This window comes from Rhinoderma darwinii, chromosome 5 (genome assembly GCF_050947455.1).
Source record: "Rhinoderma darwinii isolate aRhiDar2 chromosome 5, aRhiDar2.hap1, whole genome shotgun sequence".
In the NCBI taxonomy this organism is placed as follows: domain Eukaryota; kingdom Metazoa; phylum Chordata; class Amphibia; order Anura; family Rhinodermatidae; genus Rhinoderma; species Rhinoderma darwinii.
The window spans coordinates 238,231,264-238,252,630 of record NC_134691.1 but is presented as its reverse complement, the minus strand read 5'-3'; the positions used below and the strand labels follow the sequence as shown (position 1 = coordinate 238,252,630).

At 41.3% G+C, this 21,367-nt stretch overlaps 1 protein-coding gene across 5 annotated transcripts in view; it reads right to left on the bottom strand.

The window, feature by feature from the left end:
• TNS3 (tensin 3) overlaps positions 1 to 21,367 on the bottom strand; it is a 509,208-nt gene that overhangs the window by 40,130 nt on the left and 447,711 nt on the right. For 4 of the 5 annotated variants that reach the window (XM_075827007.1, XM_075827005.1, XM_075827008.1 and 1 more), the window contains 3 exons: positions 20,781 to 20,922; positions 18,284 to 18,888; positions 1,187 to 1,273 (listed from right to left, as the gene is read on the bottom strand). In XM_075827007.1, coding sequence (XP_075683122.1) covers positions 1,187 to 1,273; positions 18,284 to 18,888; positions 20,781 to 20,922 — 834 coding nt within the window. The remainder of the gene's footprint in view (positions 1 to 1,186; positions 1,274 to 18,283; positions 18,889 to 20,780; positions 20,923 to 21,367) is intronic. The other variant, XM_075827004.1, reaches the window with a different exon arrangement.

Here is a 21,367-nt window from a genome sequence, read left to right as displayed (position 1 = left end):
TAATAAAAAGCCAGTTTTTCACTACTGCTTGGAGTGCTGTCTCTTATTGGACGACTATAGAGGATTTGGAGTCGTGATCGGGCTCCAGGGACGTGCACCCACCCGTATTTTGACTGGTGATGGTGGAGTGTGTGTGTGTGTGTGTGTGTGTGTGTGTGTGTGTGTATATATATATTATATATATATATATATGTGTGTATAGATAGATAATCATATATATATATATATATATATATATAGATAATCTATCTCAAATACTAATATGCTAACTGTAAAATCTTTATTATTACAATAATAACCCATATAAGCTCCTCCAGCTGAAAAAAACAAAATCATGGACACATACATTTTTTCTTTACAGACATTGGTGTTTTTCCTGTTTTGGTGTATTAGAGTCTTGAATTAAAATGGATTTTTGGGGGTTGGTAGTCATGTTGTGTAAATCAATTGGTACAAAGTTGAAGGTGCAAAGTATTTTTTACTGTGATACCAATAATAACTAGAATAAAAAACAGAGAACTTTATTGTGCATTAGTATTCACCCCCTGAAAGTTATTAATTTGTGGAGCCACCTTTTGCTCCAATTACAGATGCAAGTCTCTTGGAATATGTCACTAGCTTAGCACATCTATACGCTGAATTTTTTGCCCTTCCAGACAAAACTGCTCTAACTCCTTCAAGTTAGATGAGCTGCGTTGGTGTACAGAAGTCTTCAAGTCATGCCACAGATTCTCAAATTGGACTGAGGTCTGGGCTTTGACTACGCCATTCCAAGACATTTATATATTTCTCTTTAAACCACTCCAGTTTAGCTCTAGCAGTAGGTTTAGGGTCGTTGTATTACTGGAAGGTGAAGCTCCACCCCAGTCTAAAATCCCTGACAGACTAAAACAGGTTTTCCTCAAGAATTGCCATGTGTTTACTGCCATCCACCTTTCCACCAATCCTCACCAGTTTTCCAGCCCCTTTCGACGAAAAATAAATCGCCACAGCATGATGCTGCCACCACCAGGACTTTGTCAGGTCCATTACATAAAATCAAATTCAAAATCCATTTTAATTCCAGGTTGTAATGCAACAAAACAGGAAAATCAGCAAGGGAGTTGAATACTTTCACAAGACACAAGTACATGGCATAACAACCATAGCGGCTGTAAAAGAAACCTACACATAAAAAAAAATATACCTTGTTCTCTTGAAATATCAGGTTTGTACCAGAATTTGGAAGTGTCCTGCACAAACTTTACTGTCATAAGTTTATCCGTTGAATGTTCTGCAAAACAAAAAGTCACATAGTATAATATTAAGAGTATATATATATATATATATATATATATATATATATATATATATATATTAGGGATGTCACAATAGCAGAATGTGGACTTCGATATCGATACCTTGTGTAGTATTGCGGTACTCTATACCAAAACGATACTTTGCCGACAATAATAATAATAAAAAAAAAAGTTCTTCCATTTTCTGATGTGAGGCACGTGGTGTCATGAATTTTGAACCTCCATGTGCCTCATATTAATAGTAAATAACCTCATCTTGTACCTCATAATGGACAATATTGGATTAATGTGTGAGGTACATGGAGGTTCTAAATTCATAATACCTCGTGCCTCACATTAATAAGTGAAAGAAAGCGGTTTTTATTTTATAACAGTGTAAACATCATAAATGACGCTATAAATTTGTTATTATGGTCGCGACGATACCGAATGTGTGTATATTTTATGTTTTGAGACTCATTTTAATGTTTGTTTTTTTTATTTAACATTACTTAATTTTTTTAACTTATTTATATTAAACTTTAATGTACTGGCATATATCTATATATCAGTACATTAGCCTGTGTACGGATAGTACACAGGCAGCTGTTAGGACATACCGAAGTATGCCCTAACAGAAAATATGGTCAGACAGCCGTGGGGTCCTCCAATGGACCCTGGGCTCTCTGCCCATATATGGTATGTCCCTCGATTGCGATCCAAAGGGCATACCCCTTCTCATTTACCCCTTGAATGATGCAGTCAGCTTTGATCACAGCATTCAAGGGAATAGCGGCGGAGATGAGAGCTTTCTCAGCCGTTAGAGCGGGGCTGCGGCTGTGTAATACAGCCATTGCCCCGTGCCTGACAATAAGTGGGTGCGGTCAGCATAAAGTGATGCGGCCAGCGCTGCACTAATGAGCGGCGGCGCAGGCAATGAAGACAGAACACGAGGGTGATTTGTAGTGCGCCCGCCATGTTCTGTCTTCAGTGTCAGCAATCATTAATGCAGCGCGGATTAAATCAAATCGTGCTGACCGCGCGAACACTTGTCAGCCGCAGACCCACTCTAAGTACATTCATGTTTTACAATACCAAGTTGTGCGGTATAATTAATTAACGGTATTGAACCGTTTGAGGGTGCACGGTATAGAAGTTTCGATGTACCGTGCATCCCGAATACATTTGTATAGCGCGATATCACACACTCATATGTGTATATATATATATATATATATATATATATATATATATATATATATATATATATATATATATACACATACATATATATATACACATACATACATACACAGTACCGTTCAAAAGTTTAGGGTCACTTAGAAATTTCCTTATTTTTGCAAGAAAAGCAGTTTTTTTCAATGAAGATAACATGAAATTAATCAGAAATACACTCTATACATTGTTAATGTGCTAAATGACTATTCTAGCTGCAAACGTCTGGTTTTTAATGTAATATCTACATAGGTGTCTGGAGGCCCATTTCCAGCAACCATCACTCCAGTGTTCTAATGGTACATTGCGTTTGCTAACTGTGTTAGAAGGCTAATGGATGATTAGAAAACACTTGAAAACCATTGTACAATTAGGTTAGCACTGCTGTAAACAGTTTTGCTGTTTAGAGGAGCTATAAAACGGACCTTCCTTTGAGCTAGTTGAGAATAAGGAGCATTACATTTGTGGGTTCGATTAAACTCTCAAAATGGCTAGAAAAAGAGAGCTTTCATGTGAAACTCGACAGTCTATTCTTGTTCTTAGAAATGAAGGCTATTCCATGCGAGAAATTGCCAAGAAACTGAATATTTCCTACAACGGTGTGTACTACTCCCTTCAGAGGACAGCACACACAGGCTCTAACCAGAATAGAAAGAGAAGTGGGAGGCCCCGCTGCACAACTGAGCAACAAGACAAGTACATTAGAGTCTCTAGTTTGAGAAATAGACGCCTCACAGGTCCTCAAATGGCAGCTTCATTAAATAGTACCCGCAAAACGCCAGTGTCAACGTCTACAGTGAAGGGGCGACTCCGGGATGCTGGCCTTCAGGGCAGAGTGGCAAAGAAAAAGCCATACCTGTGACTGGCTAACAAAAGGAAAAAGATTAATATGGGCAAAAGCACACAGACATTGGACAGAGGAAGATTGGAAAAAAGTGTTATGGACAGGCGAATCGAAGTTTGAGGTGTTTGGATCACACAGAAGAACATTTGTGAGACGCAGAACAACTGAAAAGATGCTGGAAGAGTGCCTGACGCCTTCTGTCAAGCATGGTGGAGGTAATGTGATGGTCTGGGGTTGCTTTGGTGCTGGTAAAGTGGGAGATTTGTACAAGGTAAAAGGGATTTTGAATAAGGAAGGCTATCACTCCATTTTGCAACGCCATGCCATACCCTGTGGACAACGCTTGATTGGAGCCAATTTCATCTTATAACAGTACAATGACCCAAAGCACACCTCCAAATTATGCAAGAACTATTTAGGGAGTGGCCAGCGCAGTCACCAGATCTCAACCCCATAGAGCTGTTGTAGGAGCAGCTTGACCGTATGGTACGCAAGAAGTGCCCATCAAGCCAATCCAACTTGTGGGAAGGGCTTCTGGAAGCATGGGGTGAAATTTCTCCCGATTACCTCAGCAAATTAACAGCTAGAATGCCAAAGGTCTGCAATGCTGTAATTGCTGCAAATGGAGCATTCTTTGACGAAAGCAAAGTTTGAAGGAGAAAATTATTATTTCAAATAAAAAATCATTATTTCTAACCTTGTCAATGTCTTGACTATATTTTCTAGTCATTTTGCAACTCATTTGATAAATATAAGTTTGAGTTTTCATGGAAAACACAAAATTGTCTGGGTGACCCCAAACTTTTGAACGGTAGTGTGTATATTATATATATATATATATATATATATATATATATATATACACATACATATACATACACACACACACACACACACACAGTATTGTGCAAACGTTTTAGGCAGGCGTGAAATAACTCTGCAAAAGTATGAATGCTTTAGATTTTTTTTATCAATTAACAAAATGCAAAGTGAATGAACAGAAGAGAAATCTAAATCAAATCAATATTCGGTGTGACCACCGTTTGCCTTCAAAATAGCATCAATTCTTCAGGTACACTTGCACACCGTGAAGGCACTTCGCAGGGAGGTTATTATAAATATCTTGGAGAACTAACCACAGATCCTATGTAGACGTAGGCTTTCTCAAGTCCTTCTGTGTCTTCATTGAATCCCAGACAGACTTGATGATAAATACATCAGGGCTCTGTGGGGGCCACATCATCTTTTTCAGGGCTTGTTCTTTTTCTTTAAGCTAAAGATAGTTCTTAATGACATTAGCTGTATGTTTGGGGTTGTTCCATATAGTTAGTACGGTTTAAAAAAACACATGTCCTGCTGCAGAATAAATTTGAAGCCAATGAGACGCCTCCCTGATGGTATTGCATCATGGATAAGTATCTGCCTGTATTTCTCAGATTTGACACCACCATTAATCCTGACCAAATCTCCAACTCGATTTGCTGAAATGCAGCCCCAAACTTGCAAATAACCTCGAGCATGCTTCACTGTTGCCTGCAGATAGACACTCATTATTGTACGCCCCTCCAGCCCTTCGGCGAACAAACTGCCTTCTGTTACAGCCAAATATGTCAAATTTTGACTCATAAGTCCTGAGCACCTGATGCCATTTTCCTGCACCCCAGTTCTGTGTTTTCATGCATACGGCAATTGAGTCGCTTGGCCTTGTTTCCACGTCGAAAGTATGGATTTTTGGTGCGCAATTCTTCCATGAAGACCACTAAAGGCCAGACTGCTCCGAACAGTAGATGGGTGTAAGTAGGTCCTACTGTTTTCTGCCAGTTCTCAGCTGATGACACTGCTGGACATCATCTGGCTTCGAAGAGAAGTAAGCATGACGTGTCTGATCTGCTCCACTAAATTTCCTTGGCCAACCACACCGTCTACTGTTCTCAATGTGGCCCCTTTTTTTGTGCTTCTTCAAAAGAGCTTGAACAACACATCTTGAAACCCCAGTCTACTTTGAAATCGTTTCCTGGGAAAGACCTTGCTGTTGCAGTAGAACTACCTTGTGTCTCGTTGCTGTATTCACTCTTGCCATGGTGGACCTGTGACATGAAACAGTCTTCCACAACCTCACCTTTGTAGCAGAGTATGGCTGTTCCACACCCAGTATTAAAGAGGCTCTGTCACCACATTATAAGTGCCCTATATTGTACATGATGTGATCGGCGCTGGAATGAAGATTACAGCAGTGTTTTTTTATTTAGAAAAACGATCATTTTGAATACACATCCTGTCTGGGCTGGAGGTAATGTATATTCATTGTCATGACACTGCAATAACGTTACAGTGTGTTTATGTGACTACACATAGCGATATAGCTATATCGCTATGTGCTATATAAATGAAAAAGGAGAGAAGTGTCAGCGTCATACACTTCTCTCCACAGCGCCCACTTGGCCATATAGTAAAACACGCCCAGTTGTCCATTGAGAAACTCATTAGCATAAAGCTAATATTGGTCATAACTACGTAAAAAATGATCGTTTTTCTAAATAAAAACACTGCTGTAATCTACATTACAGCGCGGTGGGCACTTATAATGTGGTGACCTGTTTGGTATAATTGGTTAATCATACACCTGACTATAATCCTACAAAATCCATAACTTTATGCAAGTGTACCTAGAAGAATTGATGATATTTTAAAGGCAAAGGGTGATCACACTAAATATTGATTTGATTTAGATTTATCCTCTGCTTATTTGCTTGTTTTTTATAATCAATTAACAAAATACAATTAAATACTTCTATATTTTAAAGTTGTCTTAGTTTAACATCTTTCCACATTATATATATATATATATATATATATATATATATATATATATATATATATATATATATATATACATATACACACACACACACATATACACACACACACACACACATATATATATATATATACACACACACACACACACACACACACACACACACACACACACACACACACGTCCTTCTCAATGAAATAGAATGTCATCAAAAAGTTAATTTGTTTCGGTAATTCAAATCAAAAAGTGAAACTCATTATATAGATTCATTACACACAGAGTGATCTGTTTCCAGCATTTTTTTCTTTTAATGTTGATCATTATGGCTAACCGTTAATGAAAATCCAAAATTTAGTGTCTCAGAAAATGATAAGCCCAATTTCAAATGTAGGCCTACTGAAAAGTATGTACTGTATATGCACTCATTACTTGGTCAGGGCTCCTTTTACATGAATTACTGCATCTATGGCACAGCATGTAGGCAATCGCCAGGTTACTTTGATAGCGGCCTGCAGCTAGTCTGCATTGTTGGGTCTGATGTCTCTCATCTTCCTCTTGACAATACCCCCATAGCTTCGCTATGGGGCTTAGGTCAGGCGAATTTGCTGGCCATTCAAGCACAGCGATACAGTTGTTATCAAACCAGGTATTGGTACTCATCCTCCAGATTCTGGGACCTTGATTTCCAAATGAAATGCAAAATTTACTTTCATCTGACCACTGAGCAACAGTGTTGGTCCACTGTGTTAGGCCCCATGCACACGACAGAAAAAAACAGAGCCATTCACTTTCATTGAACACTGACACCTTTCCGTAGCACTACGGAAGGGTGTCAGTGCCGTGGAAATGTTCCGGGAATTATGGAACATGTCCGTTCTTTCGCATTTTGCGGGCCGTGCTCCCATACTTTGTATGGGAGCACGGCCCGAAAATGCGGCTGTCAGTCAGCAGCCGGCCGTGCCCGCAATCGCGGGCCGTGATTGCGGGCACGGTCGTGTGCATGGGGCCTTATATCAAGTCCAGAGTCAACGCAGCCGTCTACCAGGAAATTTTTATGGAGGTGCGGATTTCATTTTCCAGCAGGACTTGACATCTTCCCACACTGCCAAAAATACCAATACCCGGTTAATAACCACAGTATTGCTCTGCTTGATCGGCCAGCAAACTCGCCTGACCTAAAAACCATAGAGAATCTATGGGGTATTGTCAAGAGGAAGATGGGACACCAGACCCAACAATGCAGACGAGCTGAAGGCCGCTATCAAAGCAACCTGGGCTTCCATAACACCTCAGCAGTGCCAGAGGCTGATTGCCTCCATGCCACGCCGCATTGATGCAGTAATTCATGCAAAAGGAGCCCCGACCAAGTATTGAGTGCATATAGTGTGCATACCTTTCAGTAGGCCAACATTTTGGCATTAAAAATCATTAGTTTTTAGCAGCTCTCGATATACTGCAGGGGTCAGCTGTGTTTTACAGCTGACACGCTGCTCTAACGGCCAGGAACAGCAATTTGTGAGCATGTGTGATCGCTGGGGGTCCCAACCCCAGCCATAAAGAGAACGGGGAACGAAAGTCACCAAGAACTCTACATGAGAAGCTGTGACTTCCGCGTTCTGTGTCCGGCAGCTCCATAAAGATAAATGGGATTCTTCTGCGCGTGCGTGACTGGCACTCCATTGATTTATATGGAGCTGCCGAACAAATAAGCCGGACAAAGAACCCGGAAGTCCAATTTTCTCATGTAGTGCTCTGGGTAACTTTCGGTCCCCTGTTCTTCTTAACGCTGGGTGTCCCAGCGGTTGGACCCCCTGCAATCCACATGTACCCCCCTGTGGATAGGGGATACATGTGTTTTATGGCAAACCCCTTTAGATAAATGCCACGGTCAATAGCGACTGTGGCATTTATAGGGGTTTTTCCATGAAGGACATTTATGACATATCCACAGGATATGTCATAAATGCCAGATAGGCGCAGGTCCCAGAGAAGGGACCCGCATCTATCTCTAGAACAGGTCCACCTAAACCCAGTTCTAGCTTTCTGCTCTCCCGACCACATGTGGAGTTACTGAAATAGCGCAACTCCCATAGAACTAAATAGTAGTTACGGAAACAGCGTAGCTGGCAGTTACGGAAGCAGCGTAGCATGCGATTCACTACTATGGGAGTTACGGAAACCGCGTAACTCAGCAAGTTACGATGCTTCAGTAACTCCACATGTAACCAAGTGGCTGCTGGTTCAAGTCCCCTAGGGGAACTAATCAAATGTGTAAAAAAATAAAACAAAAAAAACCTAAAAAGTTAGATACATTTTCAGGAGTGTAAAAAAAAAAAAAACTAAAAGTTAAAAAAAACAAACCTCTTCCCATTTCTCCCCAAGCACAATGTAAAAAATAAAATAATTTAGTATCGCTGCGTCCGTAAAAGTCTGATCAATTACGCCATACCATTATTTTAACTCGCACAGTGATCGGCGTATAAAATAAGTGATCAGAAAATCGTACGTACCAAAAAATGGTGCCAATAAAACCACAGCTTGTCCTGCAAAAGTTAAGCCCTCATACCGCTCAAAATCGATGAAAAAAACATAAAAAAGTTATGGCTCTCAATGTGGTGAAACAGAACAAAATCTTTAACAAATTATTTTCTGTGGTCTAAAACCTGGGTGCGCCTTATAGTCAGGTGCGTCTTCTAGTCCGAAAAACACGGTATATATTTTTGTAGCTTAGGTCATTTTGTATTGAATGGTTTTGCACTGTTGCACTTTATTTATATATTAGGACACTAACCTATGCCATCACATTTGTGCAACAACTACCGGTTTAATTATGTTCCCGTGATGTTGCCAACAATATCACCAGTGTGGCTCGCTTTAGGTTTTAAAAAAAATAAAAAAATTATAGTATACATTAATAAAAATAAATGACAGTTTTTTCGGGGGTTTTATGCACTCTTACGGGTCTCTTACTTACCTCGCCGATGGCCTGTTCCTCCTCTTCTGCGTAACTGCCAGAGTCTTCAGCCTATCCAATATTCTGCGCACGGCCAGTCTCAGATTAGGGCGAGCACTCTGTTTGTTAAAGGGCCAGCTCGCGCAATTCAAAATCCCTCAAACCAATTGCGGATTGCTTCTGGAATATCTAAAAGGCACCTCAGTTCACCTGGTGCCTGGGCAACTTTGTTGTGTCCTGCAGAGGTTCCGGTTAGCATCCCAACGCCTCATGCACACAACCGTGTGTCCCGCAAAAGTGCATGGGTCCGTGAAGACGATCGGGTGCCACTCGGATGCCGTAAAAAACAGCCTGAGAGGCAAAACGGTCATGTGCATTAGGCGTAATTCCGGTCTGCACCTTCTGTTATCAGCCAGTACCCAGCTATTCGCTACCAGCCTGTACCCAGCTATCTGCTACCAGCCTGTAGTCAGCTACCCACTGCCAGTCTGCATACTGCTACCAGTTCATATCCTTTTAACCACTATCAGCCTGCATCCCGCGGTCTACTGCCAGTCTGCATTCAAATACTTGAGACGAGCCTGGGGCTTTCTGCCTATTACGAACGATGTCTTCTGATCCGCATCCATCTGCCAAGATATCATCTGCCAGTCACTGTACCGTCGGGTGTGCTACACCATTGTATACTGGTCTGCTAGGGCCAGACGCTACTCACACAGGGACCACCTAAAGAGGTAGCGACCTGGTAGTCTCCACGCAGCCAGTCCAGAAGTCCAGATCCCTGTACGGGGTTAAAAAGAGTGAAGACCAGGTAGGCTACTTAGAACACGCATTTAGAGGTGGCTCTAGGCCAAACCAGTGGAGCAGCACAGTGGGTCAACAACCAACTGGTCATAACAGTTTGCTCAGACCCCGGACCCCAGTAGCAATCCCAAAACGATAGTGCAGACTCTCGGACGCAATTAAGAGCATCAGAATCAAAAGCTACACTTTATGAACATTTTGGCTGTGCAACGAATGGTTAATCCACCTCCAGAATCTCCTGTCCCACAAGCTGCGGCATCTGCAACACTTCTAGCTATTCCAACAGGAGTTCCCCTGCCACCACATTATGATGGGGACCCCAAGGCTTGTCGTGGATTCAATCAGTGCCGGAACCATTTCCGGCTGCATGCCCACCACTTCCCCACCGACCAGACCAAAATTGCATGTCTTTCTGCTCTGCTGTTGGGCCAAACCTATATGGGAATTTGAAGGCCCCGAGACCTAAAGTCTGCAAGTTTTCCTGGAGACCTTCCAGACAGTCTTTAAGAAGCCTGGTCGAACCTAGTTGGCATCAGCAGCTATTCTGAATATCCGCTGGGGCAGTTCTACAGTGGGGCAATATGCGATTCATTTCCAGACCCTTGATGCAGTTGGTTACGACCAGAGCCTCATTGTTCCAGGCCATCTGGCGGGGGGTGGCTGGCCAAATAAGAGTTGAGCTGGCAAGTCATGAGTTACCTTCCTCTCTGGATGCACTTATTTCTCTTGCCACGAGAATTGACCTAGGATTCAGAGAATGCATGAAAGAACGCTCCCAGGAAGCCATGTGTGAGGGAACGTTCCCCAGACTCACTCCAATCTTCCAAAGACCCCTGCTCACTCAGGTTTCTGAAGAGTCTATGCAGGTCAAATGAATCAAGCTCACGAATCAGGAATGCCAGTGTAGGTGTACGGACAGTCACTGTATGTATTGTGGTGGAAAAGGCCACTTTGCCTGCAACTGCCCATTGAAGTCAGGAATCTCCAGCACCCAGGGTTGGTATGAGGGATAACCCTAGGTGGAGAGAACCTCTTTCCAAAGTTAACTATGTCCGTGAAGTTGTCCTGTGGTAACACTTCTGCCAACATCTAGGCCTATCTCGACTCTGGTGCCACAGGAAACTTTATTCATCAGGTCCTGCTGAGTCCTCTTAGTCTACCAATTGTCAGTCTGGAGAAACCCTTGGCGGTGGCTTCCAATGATGGCCAACACCTTTTGGACCAAATTCTGTTTGCCACACAGCCTCGGACTATGCAGGTGGAGGTGCTTCATTCTGAGCACATCTCCTATTTATAGCCAGTCTCCATTAACCCCTTGCTTGTGGGACTACCCTGGCTATGGCAACATGCCCCAGTCCTTGATTGGAACTTCAGCCAAATTCATCAGTTGGGGTCCAACCGCAGAACTAAGTGCCTGGCATGGGTTGAACCCGCCTCTGCACCTCCTGTGCCACAGGACCTGCCTGGCTTGCCTCCTTGCTACACAACCTATGCGAACGTCTTAAGCAAAAAGGAGGCAAGGACTTTACTGCTTCATTGACCCTACGACTGTCCAGTTGATCTATTGCCAGGGTCAACTCTGCCTCTGGGTCGAGTCTATCTGTTGTCCCTTCCATGTCAGAGGACATCAGAGAAAATTTGGAAAGGGGATTTATTAGGAAGTTTTCTTCGCCTGACGGAGCAGAGTTCATCGTTGTCTAAAATAAGGATGGCTTTCATCACCCGTGCATAGATTGTGATCTCAACAAGAGCACAGTAAAAAACAAATACCTGCTACTGTTTATTACAGAACTTTGACAAGATCCATGCAGCCAAAATCTTCACCAAGTTGGATCTGCGTGAAGCATACAACCTCATTTACATCCGTGAAGGCGATAAGTGGAAGACGGCCTTTAATACTTGTGATGGCCACTATGAGTACCTCGTCCTGCCGTTTGGACTCTGCAATGCTTCGGCTGTATTACAAGAGTTTGTTTATGACATTTTCCAGGACCTGCTTTACATCAATATGGTGGTCTATATAGGTGATATCCTGATCTTCTACTACTAACCGGAAAAATGTCCGTCAAGTCTTTCAACCGTTGCAGTAAAATAATTTCTTTGCTAAATTGGAGAAATGTGTCTTCGAGAGATCCTCCCTTTCCTTTTCTGGGTTATATCATCTCTCATCTGGGATTAATGATGGATCCAGGCAAGTCGTCTACCGTACTGAATTGGCCTAGTCCTCAGGGTCTTTATGATATTCAGTGTTTCCTTGGATTTGCAAACTTTTACTATCAATTTGTTCCCTATTTCTCCTCAAGATTTGGGAAAGATCAGTATGGCCATCTGGATGTCAAGCTGGACTTCTCTTCTGAATACCATCCCTAATGCAACGGTCAAGTGAAGAGGGTCAACCAGGCCCTGGAGAATTTTGTTAGTCATGTTTGTTTCCGCCCAATGTGTTAACTAGGCGAGTCTCATTCTTTGGGCCGAATTCTCCAATAACTACCATTCCGAAGAATCCACGGGTTCCTCTCCATACTTCATTGTATACAGTCAGAATCCTCAGACACCCCTTCTTGTGCCTGCTTGCTCTAAAGTTCCCGCTGCCAACTCCAACTATGGGAACTTTTTACAGGTCGTGCAAATCTGCCATAATTCAAGTGGTTTCTCGTATGAAGTGGTATGCAGATGAGAAGAGGAGATCTCCTCCACAGTATTCACCTGGAGATAAAGTATGGCTTTCTTGAAAGAACATCCGCCTGAAAGTACTCTCGTACAAATTTGTTCCTCGTTTCCTGGGACCATTTGAAGCCTTAAAGAAAATAAATCCAGTGAATTACAAACTTTGTCTAATTCCATCCCTCTGGATCCCACCTGTGGTGCTGAATAAGTATTCAATAACTTCTGTACTTGTTGATCCTAGACGTGATTTCTAGATTTGGGACATTCTGGACTGTAAAAGAATTGGGAAGTGGACATTTTATTTAGAAAGGCTTTGGCCCCGAAGAAAGATCATGGGAGCCTTCTGAGAACATAAATGCCACGGTGGTCCCCAGGAAACTCCATTCTGGTGCTGGACCCAAGAAGTAGGGACATAAGGGTGGGGTACTGTAATGCCGGCAACGGTTGTCGCCCCTGCCGGCGGTCCACGTTGCCGGGTCTCTTACTGGTCTCACCGGCAGCCTGTTCCTTCTCCTCCTCAGCCTGTCCCTTCATCTGCTCACTGCTGGTCTCGCCACTAAAAGGCCCCGCGCACTAGCAATTCAAAATGCCCCAAACCACTCCCTGATTGCTCCTGGACTATACAAGACAGAATGTGATCATTTAACTCTATGGCTCAGTGAACGGATGCAAAGGATCTGCAAGAGCTATCAGATACACTGCACTCCAGCCACTATTAAGATATCTTAAAACTAAAAGAGGACCGGTCATCATTTCTTTTTGTGCAAACCATTTACATCTCCTAATTCCTGCACTTTTTTTATTTTCACATTTTCTCCTCTGTTGTCCTACTACGGCCGGCGTTCCGTCTGGGCACCCAATATGCTAAATACTAGCTGTCCTAAACTCTCCTCAGTGGGCGTGGTATTCTCCTTCCCTGTGACGCGGTCCCATCTATGTTTGTGCTGCAGCTCCAATAATCTTCCTATCTTCTCCCCGCGGCATCTCCACCTCCCTTCTGAATGGCAGCAGCTCCGGAATTACAGAAGCTTGTCTCGCAATTATAGGTAAATCTCGCAAGATCAGCATGTCTTCTGCATTCCTGGGAAGCATTTCACATTGATTGGACCACGTCACATCGAGGGAGTAGACCACACCCACTGAAGAGATCTTAGGTCTCCTCCCTATGCTTGTAATTAGCATATTGGGCGCCAAAACGGAGCTCCAGTCCTAGGGGTAAATTTTATTTTTAAAAAAGTGTGGGAATTAGAGACCGGAATAAGGGTAGGTAAATTGTTTACCAAAAACAGATTATCCAAAGAATTTTGGATGGATAGATGGATAGATAGATATATATATATATATATATATATATATATATATATAAATAAAACAGCAGCACTCTATAGAAAGTCCCACTATAGCGGCGGGTGCAAAGCAGATAATCCTGATCCAAGGATTGTATAGTATACCAAAAATAAATCAGCAGCACTCCAATATGAACAAAAATTAAGTGATTTATTCAATCAAATGCAGAGATGCGACGTTTCTATCCAATCTTCGAAACGTCACGTCTCTGCATTTGATTGAATAAATGACTTTATTTTTGTTGATATTGGAGTGCTGCTGAATTTCTTTTTGAGAGATATATATATATAAATATATATATATATATATATATAAAAAAATCAGTCAAAGCATTTAAATGCCATATTTGCATTTGCGTATAATTTATGAAGTTGCTATGTCCCCCCTTGCACCTCAACAAAATGTCACAATTACATTATACATGCAGACTTCATAAGGGAAAGCGTATTTAAAAGTTAAGGCCACCATTGGCTTAGGCTCCTTTCACATTACCGTTAAGTTGCGTTTAGCTCTCTTCCGTCAGAGGAAAAGATGAACGAGAGTCCAAACGGAATGCATCGGGGGCAAACGGAATGCATCTCAAACAAAAGAATTATCATTGAAATAAACGGTAATTCTAACGGAAGCAATGCTTTCTGTTTGGACTCTCGTTCATCTCTTCCTCTGACAGAAAAGAGCTAAACGGAGCCTAACAGTAGTGTAAACTTCGCCTTACTATTAAAAATGCAGTTGGAGAGTTGGTCTTTTCTATCAAATTACTGGTAAAGGGGTATTCCCACCTCAGAAATTTATGGCATAACCACAAGATGTTCCATAAATGTCGGATAGCTTTCTTTCTGTGGGACCCACACTTATATTGAGAACGGATCGCCCGATTTCAGATGGGGGCTATGTGGGGGTTGCCACAGAAGCGGCGCATACAATTTCTGCAATTTCCATAGAACATAATGGAGAGAGCCCCGCACGTGACCCACATCTATTAGACATTCATGGCATATCCTGTGGATATGCCATACATGTCGGAGATGGAAATACGCCTTTAAGTGCCTGGTGTAAAGGCTACACTTCCCAGAATGCAAAGCACTAGAGCAAACTGTACAGACATTGACACAATAAGAAATGCTGGGTGAGGTCAGTGAAGCCTGGAGAATTGTGACTGGGGTTCTAGACTATTATACACAAGAAAAATAACCTCCGAGGCTTCACAGCGTATTTGAAATAAAACACTGTTTCCAACTTGAGCGACACACCAACCACATACACTAGGAGGGAAAGCGGTATTCAGGCAGTACGTAATGGTCAGCACACTTCCCCTTGAATACCGCTTTCCGTCCTAGTTTATGAAGGATGCTGAGTCGCTAAGATTGTGAATGGTGTTTAATTTCCGATACAGTGTGAAACCTAGGTTCTTTATGTATATTTACTCATTTGGGACATTGGACAATTCATTTCTTCTCAGTGGCTCCACTGGTTTAAACAGATTTCTACTTCATTTTTTAATGCGGATATATCTAGTTTTATATACTGTAAATTCAGAAAAATGCATGATAGGTAAAGCAATGTATTTGCTTATACAACATTTTACATGACTAATTCTACATGTCTTCTTTAGGTCCATCATTCCTGCTGATGAGTTTCTAAATATATCATTATAGTGGTCGGTGCTCCGTTTGTCTGATACAGAGCAGATAGACATACATACTGATCAACATACTGTCTGCCTGCCACCACCAAAGGGAGCATAGGTGCTTACTGCATATGGTTTTAGTATTCAATGTATAAGTACATTTACAACCTATTTAAATAGAATAAAAAAAAACTATATTCAAATAGATGGACATACAGTTTAAAAGTCTTAGAAACAAAAGTATCATCACCAAACTTGTCCCAGACACAGCAGTAATAGTCTGGAAGGAGTTCTAGCTTCAGTACACAACTAAATGAAGCAGCTCACTGCTACTGAACCTGGTGGGATGCTTTTTAATTTTTACAGCTGGCTTTGAATCGTCAACTCCTAGGCTATACGGCAACAAGCAGTATAAAAATAAATAGTACCAGGGAATTCTAAAACATATCCAAAACATATTTCCTGCATGTAGGCATCTTTAATCTATAAATTATAAGAATATAGTATAATTCCCTTGACAATACAAAACAATGTACCCATCAGCTTGTTGTAGATGTAAAATCCAAATTATCTGCAAATAAATTGAATGTTACGGTTCGTTTGGCCATAACAAAGAATACAGTAAAAAGACTGAAATAAAGAACATTGCCACTGTCACATTATTAGGGTATGTTCACACGGCCTATTAACCCCTGAAAAATCGGAAGCAGAACGCCTCCAAACATCTGCCCATTGATTTCAATGGGAAAAACGGCGTTCTGTTCCGACTGCCCGTTTTTTTAAGCGGCCGTTTTGAAAAACGGCCACGTAAAAAAACGGCCGCGAAAAAGAAGTGCAGGTCACTTCTTGGGACATTTTTTGAGACGTTTTTCATAGACTCTAGAAAACAGCTCCAAAAGGGCCGTAAGAAACGCCGCGAAAAGCACGAGTGGCTTAAAAAACGTCTGAAAATCAGGAGCTGTATTCCCTTGAAAACAGCTCCGTATTGTCAGATGTTTTTGAGTTTTCGTGTGAACATACCCTTATACTCATGTATAATTTAGAATGACTGACCTGAGTTAGTTGAAAAATGAACAGGAAATAAAAATGCTGAAATCTTGTTGCCAAAAATAGCAATGAATAACTATTCAACATTGTCCCTCTTTAATAGTAGGACATTATGAAAAGCACTGACTAATTTAAGAATAAATTTGTCCATGAGTCCTTAGGGCCTGTTCACATCAGTGTTCAGGTTCCGTTCAACCATTCCGTCAGAGGAAAAGATAAACAGGGAGGTGAACTGAAACTATCACTTCCGTTCGCATTACCATAGTTTTCAATGGTAATGCTTCTGTTTCAGTTTGTTTCCATTCTGTAAAGCCTCCGTTTATTCACAGAAACAATAGCGCAGTTGACAGCACTATTGTTTTCGTGGAAAAAAAAAAATGAAACTTTACGGACCGGAAAAAAAAATTAAACGGAAGCATTACCATTGAAATCAATGGTAATGCAAACAGAAGCGATAGTTTCCGTTCAGTTTTTAGTCTACCTCTTCCTCTGACGGAAAGGTTAAACGGAACCCGAACGCCGATATCTTTGTAACCCAGACCAAATAGGTACTCCAAATTAAAAGGAAATAGAAATACTATTGTATAGGTGCTGATAGTTCCTTACTACTTAAAATGCATCTTTTAAAAATAAAAAATAAAAAAAAGGAGAAAAGACCACAAAAATATTTCACTGTGCATACTACAAAAATCAAGCATTAAAGTCTCAAATCATGCATATAATCTTCCTATTGTACCATGATTGACTAGCTTTCCAATGATCACGCCATTTGCCTTTAATTTCAATAACCATGGAGTTAATAGTCTAGCACCACTAATTTTTACACAACGTTTCAGCAAAGTGAAGTGCTAGAATTTTTTTTGAATTTAGTTATTTCCATAGGGGTCTCATACTACAAGACTAGTCTGTCTTCTATAATCTCTTATGTGCCGAGCCGTGCACTCTGCTCAGGACTGACTGCTGTCCTAATCCGTGGTAATCATCTCCTGCTCCCGTGTCCGAGACACCTCCCGTGCTGTTTTTTTATTTTATTTGGAAAGCCCTCCCGTTCCAAAAGACTATCCACCAGAATGCACCAGAAGGATCTTAAAACCCACCTTTTCCAGGAAGCCTAACACAATACCTAGCTAGTTAACTATACCACTCGATCTTTATTTCTGCGCTATAGCGGTTTCTACTTCCTCCTTACAATGCAATATCTGTACTCATAGCAATTATGATCACAGGGAACACTTCTGGGTGGTGGGACAACTCAGCTGAGTGTGCATTTATATATACAGAATTGTTGGCTTTATTATTATGACTACAAGTAGCCTTGATGGTCCAAATCTACTCAAAAGCATTCGCAACTTGCAATGGTTCCAGGGCAACATGATAACATTGCAATATTTAGAGGTGTTCTATCTAATAGCATCTGAAGTGTACATTACAGGTAACAGACAAAATGCTATGGGTTGTCCATGAACTTTTACTAGATTTTATTGAACGACGTGGCACAAACATGTGCAGTAACAGCTGCATAATTGTCAACGCAGTCGTAGACGTGATAGAATATAGTAGTGCTAGGATTACATATGCTTGTAGAAACATACTCAGCTGCCTATGTGGTTCAGTGAAGAGTTTCTATTAACATTCTTAAAATGACACCCAAAAAGAAACTTACCTGGGATTGGAGCTTCACTTAAAACTTTTGAAAAATCAGGGAGCACATTAGGAAATGGAATGCTGATTGTACTGCCACTGTGTGGACTCGAAAAGCCACTAGAAGTAGGTGAGACTGAGCCAAACGAACGCTCCCCTTCAGAAATTCTCTTTTTCTCAGGAAGCGGTGGTTGTGAATGGAGATTTTTTACTTCATGTTGTAGGACTGGATTTCCTTGGTTATGGGAGTTATTAGTCTCCAATGAAAATGGTGTTCTTATGGTTTTTGGGGAACCATTTGTACTTGAGAGAAGTGATAACTGTTTTTCATCCAAAGGAGGATTATTGCTGGTGATAACATGACTATCAGAGTTCAAATAAGCCTGGGCTTTTCTGCTTGCAGAGTGCTCTTGGAGATCTGTTTGTCCTGGATCTGGAGCACTTATCGTAAGAAACTGATGCTCAGGAGAGGAGTCATGGGTCAATACTGATCTCTCAGAGTTCAGATACTCTGTTGAATGCAAGTCACTTACTAGAGACCTATTTCTGTTCTTCAATGAAGACTGGTAGGAGTGTGCTGCCTTTGGTGCATTTTCCATCCATAGATTTTCAAATCCGGAAATGCTACTAAAAGAAAACAAAAACATTTTTATAGTAAAATTATAAAAAAAATAAGCAATGATCCTAGTGCAATTTTGATAGATCCATACATGCCAGGTAGCGCATGAATAGGTTCCAGTGTCTGACACTGCATTATGTACAATGCATTCGGAAAGTCTTGAGACCCTTTCAGTTATTTTACATTTTGTTATGTTGAGGCCTTGTGTTAAAATAAAAATAAAAATTACGTTTTTCCCCATCGTTCTGCACTCAATACCACATAATGACGAAGTGAAAACAGAATGTTAGTAATCTTTGCTAATTTATTGAAAAGGAAAAACTAAAATATTGTATTGACATAAGTATTCAGACCCTTTACTCAGTACTTAGTTGAAGCACCTTTGGCAGTGGCAACGGCCTCCAGTCTTCTAGGGTATGGTGCCACAAGCTTTGCACTCCTGGATTTGGGGACTTCTCTGCAGATCCTGTCAAGCTCAGTCAGGTTGGAAAGGGACCATTGGTGGACAGCCATTTTCAAGTCTCCCCAGAGATTTTCGATTGGGTTCAAGTCAGGGCTCTGGCTGGACCACTCAAGGACATTCACAGAGTTGTCCCTGTGCCACTCTTGTGTTGTCTTGGCTTATGTGCTTAGGGTCATTGTCTTCTTAGACGGCCTAGTCTGAGGTCCAGAGCACTCTGGATCAGGCGTATATTAAGAATATCTCTGTAATTTGCTCCATTCAGGTTTCCCTCAACCCTGACCAGTCTCCCTGGTCCCGCTGCTGAAAAACACCCCCACATAATTATGCGGCCCCCACCATGCTTTACTGTAGGGATGGTATAGGACAGGTGATGAGCAGTGCCTGGTTTCCTCCAGACATGATGCTTAGAATGGAGGATAAAAAGTTCGATCTTGATTTCATCAGACCACAGAATCTTGTTTCCCACAGAGTGAGAGACCTTTAGGTGCTTTATTTGCAAACTCCAGGCGGGCTTTGATGATTATTTTACAGAGTGGAGACTTCTTCCTGGCCAGCGTGCCATAAAGCCCAGATTGGTATAGTGCTGCAGTGATGGTTGAGCTTCTGGAAGTTTCTCCCATCTGCACACAGGATCTTTGGAGTCAGCCACAGTGACCATTGGGTTCTTGATCACCTCTCACAGCAAGGCCCTTCTCCTTCGATTATTTAGTTTGGTGGGATGGCCAGCTCTAGGAAGACTCCTGGTTGTTCCAAACGTCTTCCATTTAAGAATTATACAGGCCCCTTTGCACTTGGGAACTCTTTCAGTGCAGCAGACATTTTTTTTTTGTACCCTTCTCCAGATCTGTGCCTCCACACAATCCGGTCTCTGATCTCTACAGGTAGTTCTGTCCTCCTCATTGCTTGTTTTTTTTTCTATGCTATGATATGCATTGTCAGCCGTGAGACCTTAAATAGACAGTGTGTGACTTTCCAAACCATGTCCAATCAAATAAATGTAACACATTTGTACTCCAATCAAGGTGTAGAAACATTTCAAAGATAATTTAGAGAAATGTGAGGCCCCAAGAGCTAAATTTCAAGTGTCATAGCAAAGGGTCTGAATACTTATGCCCACGTGAAATTTGAGTTTTTAATTTTCAATAAATTTGCAAAAATGTCTAAAATTCTGTTTTTACTTTGTCATTATGGGGTATTGAGTGCAGAATAATGGGGAAAAACGTTTTTATTTTAACACAAGGCCTCAACATAACAAAATGTGAAAAAAAAGTGAAAGGGTCGGAAGACTTTTCGAATGCACTGTATAGGGCAAATCATACTATCCGATAATTAAGCTTCCGAAATTGGGAGAGTAAATTATTTGGCAGTATTGCGAATACCATCAGCAATCTCTATTGTGCTGACTATACATACATATATAAAAGAGAAAACAAACACCTTTCTTCTCTGGTTGCAGGAGATGCAGGCCTTTGCACTGAAGATCTTTGTAATTCAGTCATGAAAAACACAGAGTTGGTTCCAATGGCACTCTCAGAAGGTAGGATTCCTTGCTTAAGCTTTTCACTGTAATTCGTTATATCTAAAGCAAGCACAAAGATTGACAATATTATTTTAGCCACTGTTTCAATCTAACTGCAGTCCGATGTATGCAAATTGCAAAAGTACGTAATGACAATATATAAAAGTTAGAGATGTAGAATCAATATAGAACAAATATATAAATTGACAAAGTACAATGAATGTTTATTTACTAGTGCGCACACAGTAATTCCAGACACATTTCTCCCCATCACTAGATTTATGATACACTAGTTCTAGTATTCTCCTACATACACATACTTCGTGGCCACTTAACAGCAAGAACATTCTCAATTAAGCAGTCACATTCCAAAGATTCTATACTCTCTGGTGCTAAGTAACTTAGCACTCCTTAACGGTCTTAACTGTTAACCCCTTAACGACTGCCGTACAGTCTTTTTACAGTGGCGGCTCAGAGCAGTTCTTCTGAAGCGCCACCTTTTCAC